Here is a 25,441-nt window from a genome sequence, read left to right on the forward strand (position 1 = left end):
TATGTTTTCTTTTACAAAAGTTTATGTTTATCAACTCATGCATTGTTTGTTATGCATTCCATACTTTATTTAAACTGCATTGAGCTTGTAATGTTTGAGTGTCAATATGAATTTTTATGGGAAATAAGAATCTCCACCCGTGGTATATAAGATACGCTCCTTCACATTTATACATTGAGCTTTTATGATATATTGGTCGGCAGTTTGCGAGTTCGGAATTGCCGACATCCATACGTACGATTAGGTGTGGATTTACGAGTTCAGAATTGCACAACCATATTATACATTGTTTGAAGAAGGAGTTTGTCCATATACATGTTTTTTGGTTACAGTGACTTGGTCACTATTTAATGTTTCTGAAACATGTATATGGAAAAACTCCTTCTTCAAACAATGTATTCCCATTGGAACAATGTTTCTGAAACATGTATACATGTTTCAAACAATGTTTCCCATTGTCCTTCTTCAAACATGTATACATGTTTCAAACAATGTTTCTGAAACATGTATAACATGTAATGTTTTCCAACTCTTACTATGATTACTTGAAAATTAAATGTTATTCCCATTGGGCACCCCTTCTAGAGATGACGTGCTCACCCATTCTCACTTTCAGTTTCAGAGACAGATCAGAGTTGCGCAGCGAAATCTTCAAGGGCTGATTTCGTAGTTGGTTAACTTTACTATGTTTATTATATTGCATATTGTATTTGTAAACCAAATGAATATTGTATATGTATCATTTGAGAGAAGTTCTTGTATATACATATTTCTGAGCGGGGCTAGTTTTGGATTAAGTCTTGTAGCAGATTTCTTAATTGAATGTTTAAGTGAATGATTTAGATTTTTAGTGCCTCTTCTTTAGTTAATCTCTTAGATTAGTTAGCTGCTAGCTTAGAGGGGCGCTACAGCAGGTACCTGCAAAATCCCTAACAATTAGTCCAATGCCTCCTTGAGAATTAAAATGCATATGAAGCATCTAAATTGATTTTAAAAAATCCAGGATCAGGTGGCCTCCATCTTTGAACCTGTGAGTAAACATTGTGACTATTTGAACTATGAGTATTCAAAACAGTGAGATTATTAATCCCTGCAACTGAAATATCCCTGTTGGGATTCTTATTCTGAAAATTTTTAGTGCATGTATCTTTCCAAATCATCCATGAACTAACCATATGAGTTTTGTTTATATCATCCCTTGTAATACCAGAGCCAAAAACTAGCTGAGCACCTACTGGGAACCAAGAGATAACCCGGTTCCTAAAGGAGCCATGCTGTGTTAAAACTGTGCTCACATTTATATTAACTGCTAACCAAACAGATCTTACATAAGGACAATCTAAAAAGAGATGATCACAAGATTCAACTACATGGTTACATAAGCTACAATGAGTTTCAATGCAAGTCTTATAGCTAAAAAGCTTGTCTCTAGTAGGAATAATATTCCTAATGCATTTCCAAGCAAAAAGTTTTACTTTATGAGGGAGCTGAACTTTCCAGAGAGATTCCCAAACCTGAGTTGGGATTGTAATGGAACCTGCAGTAATGTTAGTTCCTTTATTCAATACGTTGTAGACACTTTTAACACTGAATTGACCCTTTCTATCAGGCAACCAAATAAGATTATCCTTACCAGTAGCAGGCATAGACATATTAATAATTTTTCAACACAATCTTTGTCAAACAGATAATAGATCAAGTGAACATTCTAGAATCTAGTATTCTCTATAAAAAGATCAGAAACGTAAGTATATGAAACAGTGTTCACTAGACGTTCAACAGGAATAGGTGGATGATCAAGTCCAATAACCCAGCTATCAAGCCAAATTTTAGTTCTGGTACCACACCCAATAGCCCAAAAACTGTTATCTTTTATAATATCAATACATTTATAAATGCCCCTCCAAATCTAGGAACAGTTTTCATTGAGCTTTTCTAAATGAAGAATGCTACAATCTTTAAAATATTTAGCACTCAAAATTTGCACCCACAATTCCTCATCATTTGTGACAATTTTCCAAACTAACTTGCAAATGAGAGCAGTATTAAAAGTTTCAAGATTTCTAAATCCTAAGCCTCCTAACTCTTTTGCTTGATTAATACTATCCCAAGCTACAAATTTGATGCCTTTACCTGTCTTATGACCCCACCAAAAATTAAGCTGAAGAGAATCAAGTTTACTAAGCAAAGTTGTAGGAATTTTAAAGCAAGTCATTTGATAAGTTGGCAAAGAATTCAAAACAGATTTTATCAAAGTAGACCTACCAGATTTATTTAAGGTGATACTCACATAATTTTTAAGTCTAGCCTCAAAAGATTGCACAATAGGATCAAAAGATTTTAACTTAGAGTGTCGTAGCAATAAAGGTGCACCTAAATATTTCTCAGAATCAGTAACAATAGACATTTGAAGAGCTCCAGCAAGAAATTCACAATATTCAAGGTTTAGATTATGGATAAAATAAACACAAGACTTATCAAAGTTTAGCATTTGACCAGATAAAGTACCAAAATTCTGTAAAAGCTTCAAAATTTCATTAACATGTTGCATATCAGCTTGACCAAATATGAGAACGTCATCTGCAAAAAGCAAATGAGAGATAGCTGGAGCTAGAGACTTCAACACCAGTTATAGTTTTATTAGTCTCAGAAATTAATAGAGACCTAGAAAGATATTTCATGGCCAAGATAAAAAGATAAGGAGATAAAGGATCTCCTTGTCTTATTCCCCTAATAGGATCAAATTTATTGCAAGGAGAACCATTCAATAAAACACTAATACTGGTAGTAGTAACACATTGCATGATAAAATTACAAAAATCAGTACTGAAACCAAATTTCAGTAAAATCTCATTTAGAAAATTCCATTCAAGTCTGTCAAAAGCTTTTGACAGATCAAGTTTAAGAGCCATAGTACCAGAATATCCTTCCTTATGTTTCATAGAATGAATCATTTCATGAGTAATAATGATATTGTCATGAATTTCTCTACCTGGGACAAAAGAAGCTTGGTAAGGAGAAATCAGTTGTTACAAATAAAACTTGATTCTATTAGCCAAAATCTTAGATATGATCTTATAAGAAACATTGCACAAGCCTATAGGTCTAAAATCAGAAGGCAATTTAGGACATTTACACTTAGGAATAAGTGAAATATAAGTTTTATTAAGACTCCTAGGCATGTGACCACATTGAAAAAACTTTTTCACAACTTCAATAATATCCTTACCAACAAGTTGCCATTGAGATTGATAGAAATCTGCTTGAAACCCATCTGGTCCAGGGGAGCTCCATGCAGGCATGCTCTTAACAACACTCTCAATTTCAGAATCAGTAGGAATAACATTCAGAATAGCATTATCAGACTCAGTAATAATTTTGGGAATCACATCAAAAACATTATTAGTAAAAACAGGATTGGAAGTACTAGCAACTTTTCTAAAATGACTAGTAAGAAGATTACTAATATTAGTTCTATCCTTCAACCAATTACCATCAGAATCACAAAGCACATTAATGGTATTAGAATGCATTCTTTTATTGACCATAGTATGGAAAAATATAGTATTATTATCCATATCTAGACCAGTTTTATCTCTAGATTTTTCTCTATAGAGTTCAGATTGTATTTTATACCATTTTTCAAGCTCATTAGTAAAAAATTTAATTCTATCATGCTGAGTGTCAGAAAAGGCTTCATTTTGAACAGTTTCCAGACTATCTTGAAGGTTTTTAATATTTTTGTGGATATCCCCAAATTCCATCTTATTCCATTGTGACAAAGTTATCCTACCACTATGTTGCTTTTGTTTTAGTTGATGAGCAGGACTACCCTGAAAATCCAAATTCCAAGCATTATCAAGTTGGTCTTTGAAACCATTATGACCTAACCAAGTTCTAAAAAACTTAAATGGTCTCCAGAGATGCTTAGGAATAGGGTCAGTTATAAGCAAAACATGACAGTGATCAGAAGCAATGAAATTCAAATGAAGCAATTTAGCAGAAGGAAAATTAAGACCCCAATCATTATTGCTAAGTGCCATATCTAATCTAGCCTTTCTACTTCCAGTTTCATAAGAGTTACTTGTCCAAGTGTAATCTCTCCCATCAAACACAATATCAAGCAAACCCGCATCATTAACTTTTGTTTGAATCCATTTATCAGAAGTGTTATTATTCTTATCCAGATGGAAATTTAAATCTCCTATAACTAACCATGGTTTTTGAACATCATTACTGAATTCATCCAAGAAATTCCATTGAATTTTCTTAGGTTCAGAGTAAGTAGAACCATGAATCATATTGTTTTCACATCCTATAATTTCCACATATATACCATCCTTCCACATAAGAATTAAACCACCAGCAATACCAACTCTGTCAATACAAGTATAGTTGAGGTAAAGGATTGACTGAGCAATTGATATCATTCTACTCTTATCTATCTTAGTTTCACAAAGAAATATGAAGTCAGGGCTTTGAGTTTTAACCAAGTTTTGAAATTGTTGTTTGGTAAAGTTATTATCAATACCCTGCACATTCCAAGAAATAATTTTCATTTTGAAAACTAGGAAATAAAATTTGGTTAAAGAAAATAAAGTAATAAGAGTTACCTTGGCTCCAACAGTGCTTCCAGTTTGCAATTCCCTAGCTGTGATTATGTTAGTTGTCTGTGATTTCACAAGTTTGTCAGCAACATTTTCATGTTCAAAAACATGAATATCTGGATTTTCACTTCTCTGCCTTTTTCCAAGTCTTTCCTCCAAAAAATCATCTTCATTATCTCCTCTAGTTATATATGTAGAACCAATCACATATCCATCTTTAGGAGAAACAAAGACCTTCCCCTTAGTGTTCTTCTTCTGAATAACTGCAGGAATCTGTTCCCCATCTCTAGCAATCACAGTCTGCTTTGTAGCACCAATATTTAATTCCCCAAAATAATGAGGCTTAGCATGAGCCTTAGTTAAGTAGTCTGCAGCTGCCTTACATACATCCTTATTGTGATTAAGAATATAACAATTGGGACATATCTTGTGTGGCTGCTTCTCATAAAAAAAATTAATCCAACGAGTTGAACCAGCATTTGTTTTTGCCATCACACCTCTTCTCAAAGGAAAATTAATATCTACTTGAACACAAGCTTTAACATGTTCACCCTCAGCTGGAACTCCATCTTCTGGAACAATGGCTAAGACTTCACCCAGTATCTTCCCAATCTTTGTTATTTCCTTGACATTCATATGCTCTGGTAATATCTTTTTTTTTTTTTGAATCTAGAAACATTGCCTACTCCAATCAATTTCTTGATGAATCATTCCAGAATTATAGAACCTCAAATTAATGAGAAAACCATTAATACTCCAGGGACAAGAGTCAAAAACCTTATTTTTAGTATCATGGTCTTGAAATTGAAACTCTATGATATTATCATCTAACTCAAAAACTTTAACTCCTCCTTCAGGAGTGAAACTCCATGTTAAACCAATATTCTTCTCAATTTTTTTGATACCCATTTTTCCTTCTATTATTATCTTTCCAATAAGACTAATTTCTTTAACTTCAGCTGATTGTTCTTCAGCTTCATCAGACTGATGATATACAACTTCATCAACATCATCTAGATCCAAATATGCTTGCATTAACTTTGCAGCTAAATCATTAATTGATTTCTCACCTTCCTCATCCATTGTTGCAAGAAATTTTTCTTTGAACTTATTCTTTGTGTATTCAGTATTGATAACACAACTTAGATTTAGTCTTTTAAACAAAGAGAACCTTATAAAAATATGGGATCAGATTGAATTTTGAAAGATATTCATATGGAAATCTTGTAATTGAGAGAAAATAATTGATTGATTATTCTCATTGAATGGACGAAGTAAAATATGAAAGCTAACAGAAAGGCTGTGACTGCCACCGATAATTACGAGAAGAGTTAACAGAATTAGTTTGTAATGGCTTTTTTGGATTTTGAATTTCTTTTGGAACCGGTAACCTGTAAACCACTGAATCGTTGTTGAGACTCGGCAGAGAAATTTTTCCAGAAGAACAGAATTGACAAACTGTGAAATCACAATAGCTTCAAAAAGCATGGTAACAAATTTTGCAAACGCCTGAATCACACCAGCAAACATGGTAAACACCAATTGGGATATTACAAACTGTAAACACATTAAGGAGTAAAGAGTTAGCAACTCATGGATTTATAAAAATCAAATTTTAGTATCAAAAACATATATTAGCAGAACAACAAATAAGATAATTTAGATCAGTGTAACCATTAGAAACAAAAATTAAACAAAAGAAGATATTATTGCATGAAAACATATCAGAAATCGTGGAAATTTTTTTAAAAACTATAACTGAGTTAACTCATTTCTGTCGACCGATTTACAGGATAGGTAAGGTTCTCTCGGGAACTTTGAACTTCCTAATTGTACTTTTCTATTTATGGCTAGGACATAAATGCTTCTCAGGGGAATTTTATTTATCAGGGTTAAGAAAATATCTGGTCGTAAATCCGCTTTCTGTCTTTTTTAGAATTAAAATGTTACGTGGATTGCTGGCATATAATGTGGGGTTCATTTAAAACTAATTTGATATCGTAACCAAGTTAGAGTAAATAAAGTGCTATTAAAATTTAATTGAATTCTTCCGATTTATATTGTTCGACAAATTTTCCTCATCTAGAAGCTGAAAACTCCTCCAAAAACCATGTTCTTTATTTGGTGTACGTGTCACAAGTAATACAACTTATATAAAGACTTAAAGGTCTAGATAAATAAAGCTCCCACGTTGAACGGCGAGGAAACCCTCGCTTTCTATTGGTCGAAATAGGTCTTTTTTGAGTTTTGTGAAACGAGCGTTTTGGTGAGCACACTTGGCAATGTATGATTGGTTTAAAAAGAATAAGAAAAAGATTAAAAAAAGGAAATCAAATTCAATTTGGAATCCATGAAGTGACAATATTTAGGTGAAGACACATGGCAACATATGATTAGTTTAAAAATGACAAACTTTAAAGGAAAACATAACTTACTGTGTTTGGAATTTTATGGAAGTCCAAATTCAATTTGGAAACCGAATAATTACTATATTAGGACTATTTTTTCCAAATTAATATATAAAGGGGAAAAAATCTACGTATTTTCTACGAAAATAAAAAGAATAAATAAATAATATATAACGGTAGGAAACACTCGCTTTCTATTGTTCGAAATAGGTCTTTTTTAAGTTTTGTGAAACGAGCGTTTTGGTGAGGACACTTGGCAATGTATGATTGGTTTAAAAAGAATAGGAAAAATATTAAGAAAAGGAAACCAAATTCAATTTGGAATTTATGAAGTGACAATATTTAGGTGAAGACACATGGCAACATATGATTAGTTTAAAAATGACAAACTTAAAAGGAAAATATAACTTACTGTGTTTGGAATTTTCTGGAAGTCCAAATTCAATTTGGAAACCTATCGATAATTACTATATTAGGACTATTTTTCCAAATTAATATATAAAGGAGAAAAAATCTACATATTTTGTGCGAAAATATGTGTTTCGCATGGTTATGGGCTTGGCGTCTAGCATTTTTCACGTTGGGAGAGCTTGGGGAGGATATGTTGTGTTTTTTTAAGAGGTTGAAGAATTGTCTTGTTAGTAATGATATTAGTAAGGGAGTAGGTAAATTTCTTTTTCATAGACTAGGAGTTGCTATTAAAAAGGGTGTTGGCGCCCAGCTTGTTGCTAAGCTGCCACCTAAAGTATTATAGGAAAATAAAAAAGAATAAATAAATAAAATTTGCACATATCCTCCACCTATTTAATGTGTTTGTGCCGCCGCACCAAATCAAAAATACATTTCCACAAGGCGGGGCGAAGCCCGCGCACACTAAATCAAAAATGCATTACCACGGGGCGGGAAGACGCCCGCACACACCAAGTTAAAGAGGAAAAAAATAAATACAATTTGCACATATTTTCCACCTATTTAATGTATCCACCTGTTTAATTTAATGTATTTTCCCCTCCATACCAAATCAAAAATACATCTCCACGGGACGGGGCGAAGCCCAGCGCACACCAAATCAAACATGCATCGCCATGGGACGGGGCGAAAACCCACGCACACCAAATCATAAATATATCTCCACGGAGCTGGCCGAAGCCCCGCTCATACCAAATAAAAAATGCATCGCCATAGGGCGGGGCGAAATCCCGCATACACCAGATCAAAAATATATCGTTACGGGAAGGGGAAAAACCCCGTGCACACCAAACCAAAAATACATCGTCATGGGGCTTGATGAATCCCAGCGCACACCAAATTAAAAGAAAAAATATATCCGATACGTAGCACGGGCACAAATCTAGTGACAACTAAAAAAAAGAAAGAAAAAAATAGTGAAATCCAGAATGACAATGGTATTAGAGGATGTAGTGAGCCTCCCATTCCAATTGTTACATCTATTAATCATCATTATTATTTTTTTGGTCTTTGGAGTTTTAGAGAATCGGTACAATAATATTGGTTCTCTAGAACTCACACAAATATCCATTACAGAACAAGCCTGTTACAGGGGCGACAGTTTGCGACAAGTTTTATTTGAGGGGCGGCAAGCTAATAGGATAAAAAGGGTTATTACATGGTAATTCAAGTGCCCTTTATAAAAAAAAACTGAAAATGACTAATTAACTCTTACATAGTTTAGTGTTGATAATCTAGTTTAGTGTTAATGATTAAGTTTCACTTCAATTAACTCTAAATCAAAACAAAATCAGATGTTAGAGTTTTTTTTTTTTTTTTCTTTTTAAGTTTAAAGATGGTAGAGATGTTTTAACCCAAAGTGAAGGTCAATCTCAATCAATTGAGAAAATTAACCAACAAAGTGAAGAACCATTGCTTGAAAGTGACCAGGTATACTTCTAAAGTAGTCCCAACTAGCTTTTTGTTGCTCAAATACGTAAAAAAATCATTTTTTTTACATTTTCAGAGCTAATTACGGTTGGAATTTTGCTCGTAGCCAACCGTAAATCATAGTTACGGTTCGTAAAAGATGAACTACCAACCGTAACTGGTTAAATTTTGGGAAAACCCAATCGTAAAACCAGTTACGGTTGGTAACTAAATACTCGATACGAACCGTAACTCAGTTACGGTTGGTAACCAAATGCTCGACACCAACCATAATTGAGTTACGGTTGGTAACCAAATGCTCGATACCAGCCGTAATTGAGTTACGGTTCGTAAACTAAAATAATTACCAGCCGTAACTGAAAAAATTCTCAGATATAAGAACATACGGTTCGTAATAGAGTTAAAATCAACCGTAACTCACATAAACCCAGAAACTTCAATTTCAATTTTCATCTAAAACCCTAATTTTTGATAGAAATTAAACTTAAATCGAACAAAATAAACTAAACCCTAACTGGATGTTTCAAAACATACCTCATATAAGTAATTACACTACACTTGATTAATTTTCGAATCATCGACTAATCGAAGAAGATGAAATTTTCAGTTTTAATGGAGGTTACGGTTGATGGGAGGAGGAGAAGAGAAGAAGAAAGAAAACAAATTTTCAATCTAGCTTTGATTTAGGTTAAAAAATGAAAAAGATAAACTATACAATTTACAAAATCATGTGGACACCCTCTAACCAACTAGATGGACGTTATTATCACACTGCCGCCCCTCTAATAAAACCCGCCGCCCCTATAACAGGTTACTTACACAAATCAACAAAAGTAGCAGAAGGATGTGGTTAAAAGACTTTTTTGATCCACAAGTGGCTACAAAGATCATCCATATTAGAATTCCTTTGGAATCGAACTAAGAATGAATCTTTGACGGAGTACAACAAACTGATGGAGTTGAAAAATAATTAGGTGATAGATGATAGAGAAGCAAGACCCGACTTTTAAGTAAGAAACTTAATTAAGTAATCTTCCAATTGTTACAGCACTGCTCAGTCGAAATCGCAAGCGTCGCAGTCTCACTGTTACAACGAAAAACAATAGAAGGAATGTCTCACTGTTACGACTATTCTGGATGGTCTTTGTCGTGTTCTTCAGCAGCAGAAAATAGTTCCTGCAACTCTGTGATTTCTTGGTCAGTGTTTTTCGAAACTTCCCAAACTTCTTCTAAAACTTGTGTAGTCTTCCTGGAACTCGGCCCATCCTTTTATACCTCACGGAACCCTAAACTTCCAATTAAATTCTCTTTTCCTTTCCGTGCAAGTTACGGCAGAAATCTTTTGTTTACGTGTATTTAAGCCCCCATAAATTTGTGTTTGTTTATCTCGTAACCTCAAGACTAGGCCCCAACATTATTTTCACTTTAATAATTATTTGATGTTCATTTTATTTAATTTTGGTAAACTATAAAATGTTCCTTTTATACTTGCCCGAATATATTTAATTGAAATAGCAAAAAAGCCAAAGATTATGCCTGTATATAAAGCTTAAAGATGATCGTAACTTATGGAGAATTGCAGAATTACATTATTAATCAACCAATTAGAGCGGTAAGAAGTTTCAACTTCGCCAATCTAGAGAGTTGCATCAAAATGATTTCTTATATTCCATATAAAGTCAAGTGGTTGGGGTTCCTCGTAGTTTCCTTCACACTTTGTCCACGGAAATTTAGAACTAGTCATAAAAATCCAAGGTGACCAAATTTGTGGTACAAAAATCTCATTCAAATGTTGGGATCAATTAAAACTCCATTTTAAACAAAATTGATACAAAAATCCCCAAATTTTTAGAAAGTTATACAAAAACCCCAAATTTCAAAATTGGTTTCATCAAAATTCTTTGGGGTTTTTGTGTTACTTTTGTTTTGATGGGGTTTTTGTATTACTTTTTTTTTTGATGGGTTTTTTATGAATGGATAGTGACACCTTTGGGGTTATAACTCGCGTACCGACGGAAATTTGTGTTTCGCCATTTTCCTTCTCTTCGCTGCTACTCCCAAAGAGTCCCCGTAGTTCTTGGGAAAAAAATATGCAAAACAAATAAAATATGAAGATTTTATCTCGTAATCTTTTAAATACTAGGATTTTATTAGACGAACCATTAAACTTCTGTTCTAATTTTGCAAATTAGGTGGAGGATTAATAGTATTGAGATTTAATTTTTGTAATTGATCATACCTGAAGACAGACTCCGAATTCGGTGTCACAAACCGGAAAATCTTGGGGACAGCAAAAGGTGGATCCCGGGCAACACACTCCATTCTCATACCCGCAGCAACCGTAGACAAAACAAACACCATAAAATTTCAAAATGCAGCAGCAAGTTTGGGCATGGACTCGGAGGTGGGGGTGAGGGTGGAGGATTAATAGGACTAGGAAATGGAGAAGGAGAAACAGAAGTTTTCGTTGGATAAGAAGCCCGTGCGTTGATGGCACAGACACCATATTCTAAATCCGTATTCCTCTTTATGCATACATATCCTTCCATACCCCAATTTGTACCCCATGAGTTCTTTACAATCCAATAGTCTTGATCGTCTTTTGAACCATAACCGACGATTAAAACTCCATGGTCTAAGTCTTTCGGATTGCTCGAGCAGTCTCCATCATAAACTCCCTGAGAACATTTTACAGTAATATGTATGAAAAAAACTTTTCCTTCTTTTTGTTTAGAAGATTCTAATATGATGATTTATACATACCCCAGTGTAGAGTTGAAAATCCAATGAAGAAGCAACAATTGCCACAGTAATAGGCTGGTTAGCAACGGAACAAAAGAGAGCATTTTCTTCAGGAGCTACATCTCTGTACCCATCAATTGTTACCGCTTTCTTTTCCTCCTAAGGAAAAACATAAACTGATTAGCAAGAACAGGTTTATTCAGCCATAACACTAATTATGTTTGAATGACTGATATTTTGGCAAACTCAAAGAAACTACGCCCATATTGATGCTTTGGCAAGGTAGTTCTGGAATTATTTTCTGGCTTAAGAATTCTAAAGCCAAGTGTTACCTTGGTAATATTACAAGTACCATCCTTGGCGGTGTAAGGGTAATCAGTTTCGGTATCAATACCGCCGTTATTAATAACAAACTCAAATGCATAGTCCATGTTCCCTCCGTTACACCCCTCGCAACTTGTATCACAATCTACAAGTTCCTGTTCTGAAATGCTGATAAGTTCTCCTGTAACTATTGCATTTACTCCCTCCATCGCGCCAGTTGATGAAAACGCCCAACAACTCCCTACATAGCTTTATTTATTGGTTATTTGTAGCTATCATAATACCAGGTTCCATGTTATACATAACAATTGCATATATATATATATATATAGGAAACTTTGCTGTGTGGTCCTAAGCCCACAAAGTTAGTTATAGTAGGGTCCAACCGGATTTTTTTTTATTTAGAGGTCCAAAATTAATTAAAACATGGAAATGACCATAATATCCATTGTTACCAAACGTGTGTGTTTACACATTCATTATATTGAGTACATATCTGTTACACTGATTATAAATTCGAGTACATATCTGCTACACTGCTTATAAATTCGAGTACATATCTGCTACACTACTTACAAATCTGAGTACATATCTGTCGCGCTGCTTACAAATAGAACACGTATCCGCTAAACTACTTACAAATTCGAGTATATATCTGCTGCTTACGAATTCGAGTATGTATCTGTTGAACTGCTTACAGGAAAAGTACATGTTTGTTAGAATCAATGATAAATAAATTAGAAAACGTTTTACATCACATATATTGTAGGATCATACCATTAATCTCTAGTATTTCTTTAATACAAAAGAGGTACAGTTTTGCATGATTGAACAGGGTGACATAACCACTAAAAAACTAACCAACAAAATTAATGTCCATAAGAAGCTACTGAATATCTACAGCAAACCCTGAAAGTGATTATCAAGGATCGAGTGATACATAGCAAACTAGAGTAACATATTAGGATGCTTTGCACAAATGAAAATGTAACAGACAACATTTCAATTTTCTTACCGCACAAAGAGGCTGCCGCTTTCCAGGAGTATCGGCTCCGTGGTTGCTAAATTTTGTTTCCAGAACCGCTATTAGCGCAACATTATCCTATACAAAATTGAATGGACAAATAAAATAATACAGGGAGTAAGATTCTGGGAAAGAATCTAAGCACCAACTAACTGCATAAGAGACTCCCAAAGAAGAAAAATCACCTTAAGAAGTCGAGACAAAGCAGCTTTCTTCTGAGTGATTGGGACCACAACATCTGTCAGTGACTGAGCAGCCTTGTTGAATTCGACCTACATACAAAAGTAAACTGTTTAACATGTGAACCAACAGAGTAACAATAATTCAAAAGAAAGTTTGTCATCTCCAAACCTCGTATTTCTTCACATGGGAAAATCTGTCCCTTCGGAAAAATGTTGCACAACCATCGATAGCATAAGTCCCGGTGTAAACCTACAGTGAACAGATTCATTATCACAAACTGAATATTTGGAGTTTATGACCATTAAATCAAAAATGTCTGCAAGCAAACCTCTGTTGTCTTCTTCTTGTAGAGAGCTTGATAACCATGTTTGTCCAACTCAGGGGCGAAAAACTCATCAAATTGATCACTTTGAACCTGAAATAAGAAATGATTAGCTTTGTTGCAACTAAATCCTTAACTTAAGGATTGGCTATGTGGACATAATCTTGAATCCAAGCTAATACAGCAATTTCATATCTAAATAACTAATATGAGACAAGAATAGTCTTTTTCTTATTTAGTATTCCAGTTCATTATACATGCACTGGAATACCATGAAAAGGAAAAACCAGAATGGCTTCTGTCAAAATTATTTGATGTAAGAAAGAAGTTTGTAACAGTACGTCATATATGTACTGCATATTCATGAACTAAAAAATCAATTGCATGTCAAGAAAAAGTGATGAATCCATGCATATAACTGAATCAAAGCACATACTTCAGTATTACACATACGTACTCATGGATCAAACCCAAAAACAATAGCAAAACTCAGAAATATAAACGAATCAAAGCACATATTTCAGTATTACACATACTTACTCATGGATCGAACCCAAAAACAGTGGAAAACTTTTGAATATAACCGAATCAAAGCACATACTTTAGTATTACACATACGTACTCATGGATCGAACCCAAAAACAATGGAAAAACTCTGAATATAACCGAATCAAAGCACATATTTCAGTACTACACATACGTACTCATAGATCGAACCAAAAAAATGGCAAAAATTTGAATATAACCGAATCATAAGAATTTTGTATCAGTACGTCGTATACGTACTGTCAATTCATACACAAAAGCAAACTGTATCAAACCTAAAAACATAATAGCATCATGAAAATCGATTTGATCTTCATAATACAATCGGAAAAAAAATCAAATGAAGAAAAACGAAAAAAATAATCAAAAAAGATGATTAAAAAACATACCCGGAAACACAAACAAATCTTCTCGTCGTAAATCATAACGATGCATCATCATCATCATCTTCTTCTTCTTAATAAATTGAGTTTCTGTCAGTACGGGATATACGTACTGTTGCTTCATATACAAAAACAAACTGAAACACATCTAAAACCAACAAAATGGAAGTGGTATAAGTAAATCTAACAATGAAATGAACAAAAAATATGATTATTCATCTAGATCTGGTAAATAATCAACAAATCAAACATGGAGATAGAAAAGCGTAATCAAACACAACAACGATTCGATCGTGAAACCCTAAAATAAACATTGATTTGATAGAAACGAGAAAGATTGAAGAATTTTTTTTGGATCTGTACAGAATCCATTTGCAGCAGCAGTGAGAAGAAAGAGAAGAAGAAAACGAATACGAAAGGTTAATGTTCTTCTCGTGCTTATAATCCCTGTTAAATAGGGAAGGTTATTTGTGGTATTTTTAAATTTCGCATTAGTTATCCCGCACGTGTAAGGACCTGGGCATAAAAAATTAGGTCCATTTTTATGTTTTCTCTTAATTATGGACCTCTGTTTACTGGGCTTTAGTGGGTGGACCTGCCACTAACTAAGAACACTATAATAGGATCTATAGGTAATTCCTACATATATATATATATATTTTTTTTGATAGCAATTGCATATATAGAACATAATACGTAATAATGTATGGAACTCATGATCAGTAGTATTTACCGCATTGGCGTTGATTTTTAACGGGAGTAACAACTCCTTTCTTCCTCCAATCCATAGAAGTCGGAGCATCGCAATCCGTCATGCGACTATGTGGATTATTTTCTTTTTTCTTTGATATTAGCTTTGAAGAAGGCAAATAAGTTTGTCTAAACTCTTCATTACTCATATCCGCAAACACATTTAATCCCACTTCATGTTGGCCTATATCACTCTGCTTATTCTTCCGATTCCTCTTCGTTATGTAATTGAGATTTTTCTTAAAACTCTTCAATCTCATTTCTTTTTCCTCTTCATGTTTGTATACTTTCCCATGTTTCTCCCTCCATTTCTCAAAAATTTCCACTACCCTTTCTTCTGTTGTTGCGAACCCATGGTCCAACTCGTGACTCACTATTGAGAATGCCGACTCACTCTCCAGACTTAGACAATGGGTAGAAAATAATAGCAAACCGAAGGTAGAGTAAAGGAGAACTAGTTGGATTTTGAGTCCACTCATTTCTTTTCTTTCTTGATTCCTTTCTCCTGCTAACTCGGTATAATCTTGCAATGTTGCATTATGAATGTTCAATGTCGGTGTCATATATATGTTATGTTCAAGGTTAACTTTGGCTGTTAGGTGGAAATTAAAGTGAATTAGCTGAGCTACCACACAGTGTGCATGCATGCGCAAACACACTTGTAAAATTAAACTTCGGGTAGCTTTGAGGGAGACCTGTATAACATGACAAAAATACTCTATTGAACCCTTATCGAGATGGTAAATGTTACTGTATGGATGGAATTTCCATTTCTATAGCTATTTAATTCCCGGCGAGATTGGAGTATGACCAAATTAATTGGGATATTACCCATTTTATTCCTATCCAAACTAGTGTATTAAAGGTGTCTAAAAGGTGTTAAAAGACCAAATTGTCCATATTAAAAAACCATGCCGACCAAAACATATTCAAAAAAAAAATCAAAATCTTTCCTCTAAACTCTAAATATACATGTGAAATAGAAAAAAAAGAAAAGAATCAAAACGAATCAAAGGTCGGCAAGGTTTATTTTGCCGACCTTGCTGACTAAAATATAGTCGGCATGGAATAAGGTTGAATATCGTGCCGACTTTTCATATCTGAAATTAGCAGTTACAGGGTCGGCAAGATATTCATCCCTATACCTTGCCGACTATATTTTAGTCGGCGAGTTATGAAATTAATACCTTGCCGACTATAGTTTAGTCGGCAGGTTATGAAATTAATACCTTGCCGACTAATCATACATTTGTAACACCTTTCTCTGTATGTCTAAAATCTTATAGTCGGCAGGTTTTTTTTGTCGACCTTACCGACTTTTCATACTTTCAGAACTGAAAATGTTGATTCCTTCTATAATTTTGAGTATAAAATCATCCAACAGCTCTACAATCTCATATTTATAAGCGTCTGGGTAATACGATTTAATTTCATTACAAGTAGAATTCTCAAAAAAAATAATCTCAAAAATCTACCCACATCCATGAGTTCAATCTAAAAAAAAACTAATTTCAAATTTTAATCAATTAATTAACTAACTAAAGTAATTACCCTAATCACATTTATTAGTGTTAATTAATTAAGGATAGATTAGCCATTTTTATAAATATGTGGTTAAGGGGCTTTGTGGTTTACTTCAAAATGACCTTATTTTGAATATTTTCTCTCATTTGGTATACCCAATTAATTTGGATATTACCCCAAACAAGCCAGGATTTAATTGTTAAGGTCGTGAAATAGTAAAGTGGTATTTGAAAAATAAGACGAAATCGGTACCTTTTGACCGGTGAGTATGGAAAACAACAAACAGTCAAATTTGTGGTAGGTGACAAGGCTAGTGGGTGGTATCTCGCGGAAGCTAGTTGATACCCCATTTATTTTTCTCATTTCTTTCCTCCCGGACGTGGCACTTAGAGGTACAAAGTGTATCATGCCAACACTAGCATAGCACATTACAAGCAAAACTTCTTAAAAGACTCCAAAAAAAAAAACCAGAAAGAAAACCGTCAGACACATAATCGGGATTCCCTATTCTCCTCCGCGGAATACAGCATGTCACCCGGCATAGCATGGGCATGTCATTGTAATTTCGCATGTCGTGTTTTACTAATCTAATCGACACATGGCACAATAAAGCACATCGAGTATGAATAAAGTACAATGTGTGGGATGCATAACCATGTCATGCACCACATTAAAACGTAACATAAGAAACCATATTAATTATTTATTTATTTTGATCAACAAAGCGAAAAATTCCGTTCATAGAAAAAGGGGCACAAGAGACTTATACCACCCAAAGAGAATACAAGCTAGAGAACAAAAAGAATATAAGGAAACGAAAAGAAGAAAAATAAATACAAGAGAGAAAGAAGAAACAAAACAAAAAAAGAACAGAAACTAAGGAGATCGAAAGTACATAGCTTTCCAGTTAGTGATGACCGCATCAAAGAATACCTGTTGAAACTCAAGAAAGCATAGACCCTACGAAAAGAACCAAAATTTAGCTTTGCAAATATTCTAGGAAGCTCAATTTTCTTATCCGAGAAGACGCTTGCATATCTCTTCAACCAAATAGACCAGGCAATCATAGCTGGAATTATAGCCTATTACTATTTCTGTAACTTATTCTAGTCTTTTATATGTGAAGGACATAAGAGATTCTCCATCGAAGAGGGAAGGATAAAGGAAAAGTTTAACTCATTCCTAAAATAGTCTCATACCCCTTTAGTAAAGGAACAATGAATAAACAAATGATTTGAAGTTTCTAACTCACTGCAAAATGCACAACCACCCTTTACCTGTTGCATACCCCTTCAAATGAGTAAATCCTTAGTAGGAAGTTTGTTACCACACAACAGATTAAAAAAATATATTTGGGGGATATTTCAGCCTTCAAATATACTTGAAAATCTGACTGTCTTGGTGAGAGATAAGATCATGATGAATATACTTGTAACAAGATTTTACTGAAAATATCTTATTATTGTTAAACTTCCAACCAACTTCATCCTCATCACATACCTAGAAAAATTTACCTCGCTCAACGTTGCTTGATTGATCTCCAAGTTACTCTAGAAATAACATCCATCATGTTGGTGATTTCTAAATTCCACTCCGAAGTGATTGAAAACCCATTACTAATAATAGCAATATACTTACCTTTGGAGCGAGCTTTGTTATATATATTTGGAACTTTAGATTTCATATCTTTCTCAAAATCTATCATCTTCTTAGAATCTGACCTTAGAATATTTGTTAACTTTGAATAAATACTCACTATTTTTGGGTTCTTCCAAAAGAAGAAGAAGAAGAAAAAAAAAACTGCTATTGAAGTGCTATATATTTGTGCTTTTACACAACTCTCATACTCGAAAGAATTATGGAGCCTTCAAGCAAGATCTCTTCCAATAACATATGTATACCCATGATTATTGGTAATATCACAACTAAGTAAGTAGAGAAATCCAACCCTAGGAAGAAAGATTCACTCTTTAAGAGGAAAAGGAAGAATATGAAGAAGCCTATAGCAAACTGCTCAAATCAACAAAGGTTTGCAAATATTCTTGAAGAACTCAAAAAAAAGCAAGATGAAAATGCAGGGACTCAAAGACATTCTGCATAAATCTCCCGAGATTAAGCACTTGTAAAACAACAACCAAATAGGCTTGAAGGAGTTAATACTCTCATTCATAAACTTTATGTTCCGATGTCAGTCACTGACAATGAGTTCGAGAATGATGAATAATTCTTTAGGGTATTTTTACTAGTTAACTCCTTGTAGGAATTTTATTCTTATTGTTTAGGAGGAACACTAGCTTTTGGAGTAGTTTTTATGTGTCATATTAGCTATTCTAAATACTATCATCTTGTATGTTTAAAGTTTATTTGATTAAATTTTATTTTGGAAGATAACTTGATAATTGATTGATTATTATCCAGGTTTAAAGTTAGGTTATCATTGAATTTTTTGTTGAATTATCCGGTACCCACTCCAAATCAGATTTCAATCTTCTCGAATCACAAAAAAACCTCTACCTATAGGAATAAATTGGAATTTTTCTTTCAGATTCTATTGACTACTCAGATTTGCTTCGACAACTTCAATCTTAATCTTTTGTAAATCTAAACGACCAATAAGACTAAATTGCATTTCATCAACATTATCATCGATTAAATCATCTAAAATATCTATAGAAACATCTTATCCATGTTGTTGTAATGTAGTAAACTTTTATTTTTACTACTAGAATTCATTTAGCGCGATATAAAGAGATATAGTTCATTACGGTTATCCGAATGTATTACATAATTTCTCATTATAAATGTTATACACAATTTCGAGTAAAGGGAAGGTTAAAAAGAACATGTAATGCTCATCAGGATGAAACTTGGGCGTTGATTGAAGCAACGGAAATGACTACTACAAATGGCTGGACTCAAGTCATATTTGAAACTGATAATCTAGGTATATGTAATTATCTATAGAAGAGGATTCTACCTCCTCCTTGGCAGAGCTTACCTCTTCTTCATAAGTGTGTTAATTTTTGTAATATAAATCCTGCTTGGTCTTATGAGCATGTTCATAGGAGTTGTAATAAACCAATTGATGTTCTGAATAAAGTTGTTCGCAGGCTTATGCTTAGTCAGGAATGGTGGCAACAACCACCTGCTATATTAATTTCTCACTTAGCTTCTGATGTAATAAACAATTCTATGTAGTATATTTTCCTTTGTTTTTAAAAAAAAGGTACCTTTAATTTGTCCACTAAGCAAGCTTCTTCTTATGTTATACTATCACAATACCACATGTTTCACATTCATACTTGGGAACCGTGTAAACCCTTTGTTTGGAAACGATAAACGGTAAACATTAATGATGGGTTCGGATGTAGAATTTTTAATATGGGATTTATGGGTCTATGGAATTTGGTAGAATTACGTTTTCTTCGGTATATTTGGTTGCCTCTCTGGAATCACGTCTCCCACAAGAATCGATTTTCCAACAAATCCTCCATATAGAGTCCGACCCCTCTCTCTTAAGATTTGTTGGGAAACATATCAAAGAATTTATAGACCCACTTTTTTAACTTTAAATCTCATATATATACAATGTTAAGATTATTTGGGTAATAGTATATGGATTTTAAAACAAAATAATTCTATGAATTTTAGAAACTATAAATGAATTACAAAACACACGAAGAATTTACGTGAATCCTAGAATCCGTAATCACATGGGTATAAATCCTCGAAGAAGTCGTGAATTTTACAAACAACCCCACCCTTAGAGATCGATGTGAATTCGTAATAAATATCATGGACCAGTGTGAAAGCCACACGCCATAGGGAAATGGTTTGAGGCCAAGTCCTGTGATACCGAGCATTTTCCGTATCTCTTTTTTTTTGAAACAAGAAGTGAATTGTATTAATGAAAATCAGTTACGCATTCGAGTTATGTCCTCAAAAGGTTGAGATCTAATCTCTGGAGGGGGAGAACTAGACCAAGAATGGTTTAAAACATCTACTCTAGCTATTCTAAATAGTATATCAGCTACTTTATTTCTTTCTTTGGGAATGTAGTTGCATTTCCAAGAGTTATTGCTTTTAAAGAAATGTTGGATGTCTTTGATCAAGTTGAATAGACGCCAGTATATAGGAGAGTTCTTAACCACAGCATCAACCACCGTCTTTGCGTCGAGCTCAAAATGTACCTTCTCCAGCTGTAGAGTATGTGCCCAGTTGACAGCTTCCCACAGTCCCATAGCCTCTGCATGCTCGGCGCTAACAATGTCCTTTAGATGGACGCATTTTGCTGACTGTTGTTGACCCGCACAGTCACGAATAATCAGTTCTATACCTCCTATGTTATTCAGATAGGAACCATCACAATTTAAAGTAACAGTACTGAAAGGGGGAGGGATCCAGTGGGTTATTCTGCGACAGACTCTATTACAAGAAGGAGTTTTAAAGTTTTGTTGAAGAGAATGGTCTTCAATAAAACTTCTGCACTTCTTGATAATCCTATCTGGAAGAGGATTGATGTTATTGAAAACCTTCTCACATCTGTCGAACCATAAACACCAAGCTGTGATAGTCTTATTACACAGCTCCTCCATTGAGATTTTATTATCATGAAAATCATCAAACCAAGTGCCAATCCAGACTGCGAAAGTGATATTATTGCTTGAAGAGCAACCAAACATGGCGAACCAAACCATTCTGGGTATGTTGCAATCTCTCAAAACGTGAGCAGGTGTCTCGAGAGATGTTTCACAAAAGGGACAAGTATTAACAATCCCTGGCATCTTCCTGCTGATAACGTCTCTTGTGGAAAGTAAATCAGAAATGGCCTTCCATAAGAAATGCTTGATTCTTGGGAGAAGGGGGAGTTTCCATAGCGTTTTATAGATGTTTATCATTCTGTTTCCAACTGATTCAGCGTCCTGTTGTTCTTCATAAAGCTTACGATAGGCAGACTTCACAAAAAACAACCCAATCTTCTCTAATAACCAAACAAGTCGGTCATCTTGGTTGACATGAATTGGTATATTCAGGATGTACTGCACAACTTCAGCTTCAAATAAGACTTGTAGAATGTTCAAATCCCAAGACATAGTTGTTATAAAAAGAAGTTGATGTATGTACTCATATTGCTGATGATTAGTGCAGCCTCCAAGACACCAACAGCTATTCGTAAAAACAAAGCTTAATTCTAAACTCATACTCCTCCAAGACCAGGTTGTGGAAGACTTCTTCTTGAGGTTAAACAGATCCTCATCTGGATACTATTTAGCTTTTTATGATTTTGTCATCATAGAGTCTGAATCCGAACAAAGTTTCCAGGCTGATTTGGCTAGGAGAGATCTGTTGAAAACATGAAGATCTCTAAAACCTAAACCCCCTTCCTCTTTTGGTTTTTGAGTCTTTTTCCAGGAGATAACATGATTGCCCCTACAAGATTTCTTATTTCTCCAAAATTTCTGTTGAGAAGATTGCATCATATTGATAGTGGAATTAGGCAGTTTAAAGCTTGTCATATGGTGTATAGGAATAGCACTTGAGACATTCTTCACCATTACTGATCGACCAGCCTCCGAAATATTTGTTCCATTCCAACTTGCAGAACGATGGCCCATCTTGTCACACAGGGTTGAGAAAGGTATTCTTTTATTTCTTCCAACAAAAAACGGCAAACCTAAATACTTCTCATCTGGGATGTTTAGTTGTCTGACCTGTAGAGTTCCACTGATATGCTGTTGAAGCTCAGGATCTGTATTTGAACTGAAATATACTGCTGATTTGTTAAAATTAATCAGCTGCCCAGAGCACTGAGAGAATTCATCAATAGCTTGGAGAAGCTTATGGACTTGAGCATTATTGGCCTTGCAGAAAAGTAAACAATTATCCCCAAAGAGCAGGTGATTTATTTTTGGTGTTGAACGAGATATCTTCATGCCTGTCAATTTTCCAGTATGTTCACAGACCGCCAAATATCTTGAGAATGATTCCATTGCCAGTATGAATAAATAAGATGATACCGGATCACCTTGACAGATACCACGAGTTGGCTTGAAAACAGAAATAGGGGAACCTTTGAGCCTGATTTCAATGTGAATAGTGAAAACACACTGAGAGATTAATTGTCTAAGTTTGAGAAGCCAATCTGCTTAAATATATCCAACAAAAAACTCCATTCCAGATGATCAAAAGCTTTGAACAAGTCTATCGGCAGAGCGAGATGACCAGTCATACCTTCTTTCTTTTTCATTGCTTGCATTATTTCTTGCACCAGGCATGAGTTAAACAAAGCAGATTTCTTGCTGACATTTGTTTTGTTCAGTAGTGGCAGTACATGCCAGAATCAGATGGACATGGTTCTAGTAGTCTCCTCGTGAGTTCACGTGCTATTTCTCCAATAGCAAAACATAACTTAGAATATCCGTAGAAGATAAAGACAAGAAGGGGGATTCCATTAAAGTCCCGGGACCCTAAGTCTTGAAATCAAAAGGCTCAAAACCCAGTAAATATTACTGTCTAGTAAAGTACTGAGAACCGACTAAACAACAAACAGCATGACGTAGTATTACTTCTTTTTTTCTTCCCTTTTTGATGTGAAACGAAGCATTACTCGAGTAGTTCAAAAACTTTCCTGCTCAGTATTTATAACTACGATTTTGCTTGTCTTCTTCTGTAATGTGCTTCCAACGCTACCTAGATGTGCAACTCTAAATTACTGTAACTTGTTAAAAGTGGATGGATGATCGGGTAAACCGTTGGTCCGTCATATATTTGTGCCGCACTTTAGCGTGATATCCATTTGTTGTATAAAGTTGTTGTATCATTTATCAATTCTTCGATGTAATTGATTTTCTTTGCTGGTACTATCATGTATGCAAATGAGAATCATGGATTGGATCCTCAGCTGATTTTTCTTTTTGATAGCTGATTCCTTTATGGCTCAATGCAATAACGATATTATGGATATTTACAAATTATACTTATGAAACACAAAAAGATCGACTAGATAATTATGGTCAAGAGTTTAATGACGTCGCATCTAACTTATCCGATGGTGGTAGAGGTGCGCATCCAATTTTGGTTGCGCACCGCGTGATGGAGTTTTTTCCCAAAAGAAAACGCTGTGAAAACCACCTTCTAAAGTTGAGTCTGGTGAACGCTGTAGAGCCGAGTTTGAAGCGGAATGCGAGAGATGTTATAAATTACGGGATCCAGTCCGATCTCAGAATAGGTATCTCATAAACTCCATCTCAAGGTGGGTATAGCATTAGGGTTCAATCTGATAATGAGACCAAATTTGTTCTTAGATAGTCTGATACCAAGCTCTACCTCTAGCATTTCTCCGCCTCGGCCACCCGGTAACCGATCGTTTATATCATTTGTGTCCTTGGCTTGGAACCAGTTTTAAGAGAAACAAACGTGATACGCCACGTGAAGAAAAATGAGTATGCCATGTATAATGTTTGTGGATAAGCTGTCTCGACACATGGCACACTATATTGACACTTGTTCAAACATTGCCGTCGTACTTTACATAATTCTTACCTCGTCCTGTTTAACCCCAAATTTACCAAATCAGTCTATGCCGTACAACAAAAAGTAAACAAATAACGCATAGTCCTAATAATTAAACTTCTCGTTAGTTTATCAAACATGCATGTACATTCATGTTAACTAAGAAAATCAAGGAAAGTGGAAAGACCGAAAGAAGAGATTAACCAAACACTAAGAGACTTAAGGTTACACCAACCCTACCAAGAGGAATCCTCATTAGAAGAACCATAAGAAGAGGAAGAGGAAGAACATGCCATTTTCTCACTCATACTACCAAGAGAGTTAAGATCACACCTAATTAGTGTGTTAACAAATAATCTTGTGTCTTGTGCAGTATTTCCATCTGGTACATCAACCACATACGATTGAATCACAACCGTTGATTTATTCCCAAAAACATCTTCGTCACTGCTATCATCTTGATTATCAGTATTACTGATTTCGTGAAGTGTAATGACAGACTTATAGTTATTAAGTCTATGATCACCACCAAGAATACTAACACACATGTCATGGTTAGCATGATCAAGTAAATCTAACCGTTCAGTACTTGATGTAGCTGGTAATCCTGATACAAGACGTACTTCACGTATACTACCAGTCCTCCTTCCATCACCTTTAATAATCTTACAACTTCTAACAAACCTTTTGTAAATTTGTGGTTGATCGAAACGGCTAACCATTGACCAAACAAATTCTAATGGTGCATCGATGATTTGACTTAGAAAGGAACAACACTGGTTTGATGATAATTCATGGTTATGATAACGACTAAACATTTTAACTGTTTTAGGATTTGTAAGATCAAGATGTTCTTGTCTAGGGTTTGAAGCATATTGTGGGTACGATGTCTGCATCGCGTTTTTAAGGTTCAAGTGGAAGTGTAGGTACGAGAGAAAAGAGAGTGCGAGCGGGTGTGAAGTTGAAAACTAGGGACGGTGGGTTTATATAGAGTCATAGAGATGATACAGAGAGTTAAAGACTTGAAAGACAAGTCGGCTGAATTTTGGAGATCTTTAACTGCTTTAATTTACTTTAGAACTAGAATTGTTGTCGTTTAGTATGCGAAATTGGATTCTAGCTGTCTGGAATCTGGATGAACGGACGGAACACATATCTCCAATCTAGGGCTGTTGTGTGATCAAGCCCCACTGTCTATCCAGATAGACGTCTCGCAT

The 25,441-nt window shown here is 34.7% G+C and overlaps 3 protein-coding genes and 1 pseudogene across 3 annotated transcripts; all 4 read right to left on the minus strand.

The window, feature by feature from the left end:
- Window positions 1–1,708: 1,708 nt before the first annotated feature.
- On the minus strand, window positions 1,709–5,243 carry LOC113305823. Its single transcript, XM_026554821.1, has 5 exons — window positions 4,614–5,243; window positions 3,137–4,532; window positions 2,762–2,992; window positions 2,028–2,580; window positions 1,709–1,835 (listed from the first exon to the last, which is right to left on the minus strand). Exons 1-5 carry the CDS (start codon window positions 5,241–5,243, stop codon window positions 1,709–1,711), a joined length of 2,937 nt encoding a protein of 978 aa, XP_026410606.1.
- Window positions 5,244–11,147: 5,904 nt separating this feature from the next.
- LOC113305824 lies at window positions 11,148–12,189 on the minus strand (annotated as a pseudogene).
- Window positions 12,190–12,452: 263 nt separating this feature from the next.
- On the minus strand, window positions 12,453–15,700 carry LOC113304881 (carbon catabolite repressor protein 4 homolog 1-like). Its single transcript, XM_026554010.1, has 7 exons — window positions 15,172–15,700; window positions 14,445–14,586; window positions 13,516–13,602; window positions 13,356–13,436; window positions 13,190–13,276; window positions 12,996–13,082; window positions 12,453–12,670 (listed from the first exon to the last, which is right to left on the minus strand). Exons 2-7 carry the CDS (start codon window positions 14,478–14,480, stop codon window positions 12,521–12,523), a joined length of 528 nt encoding a protein of 175 aa, XP_026409795.1. The 5' UTR covers window positions 14,481–14,586; window positions 15,172–15,700; the 3' UTR covers window positions 12,453–12,520.
- Window positions 15,158–15,751, minus strand: LOC113305825 (papain-like). The gene has a single exon (XM_026554822.1). It carries the CDS (start codon window positions 15,749–15,751, stop codon window positions 15,158–15,160), a length of 594 nt encoding a protein of 197 aa, XP_026410607.1.
- Window positions 15,752–25,441: the final 9,690 nt, after the last annotated feature.

This window comes from Papaver somniferum, chromosome 8 (assembly GCF_003573695.1).
Source record: "Papaver somniferum cultivar HN1 chromosome 8, ASM357369v1, whole genome shotgun sequence".
Lineage (NCBI taxonomy): Eukaryota > Viridiplantae > Streptophyta > Magnoliopsida > Ranunculales > Papaveraceae > Papaver > Papaver somniferum.

What these genes read in the sequence shown, in the direction of transcription:
- LOC113305825 (XM_026554822.1), bottom strand. Translation starts at nt 15,751, where the DNA reads ATGACACCGACATTGAACATTCATAATGCAACATTGCAAGATTATACC.
- LOC113304881 (XM_026554010.1), bottom strand. Translation starts at nt 14,480, where the DNA reads ATGATTTACGACGAGAAGATTTGTTTGTGTTTCCGG. An exon ending in ACAAGAAGAAGACAACAGAG is followed by an intron (nt 13,437 to 13,515) that starts GTTTGCTTGCAG and finishes TGTTCACTGTAG; the next exon opens with GTTTACACCGGGACTTATGC. An exon ending in CCCATGTGAAGAAATACGAG is followed by an intron (nt 13,277 to 13,355) that starts GTTTGGAGATGA and finishes TTTTGTATGTAG; the next exon opens with GTCGAATTCAACAAGGCTGC.
- LOC113305823 (XM_026554821.1), bottom strand. Translation starts at nt 5,243, where the DNA reads ATGAATGTCAAGGAAATAACAAAGATTGGGAAGATACTGGGTGAAGTC. An exon ending in GAAGCACTGTTGGAGCCAAG is followed by an intron (nt 4,533 to 4,613) that starts GTAACTCTTATT and finishes TGGAATGTGCAG; the next exon opens with GGTATTGATAATAACTTTAC. An exon ending in TATTTCACTTATTCCTAAGT is followed by an intron (nt 2,993 to 3,136) that starts GTAAATGTCCTA and finishes CTTTTGTCCCAG; the next exon opens with GTAGAGAAATTCATGACAAT.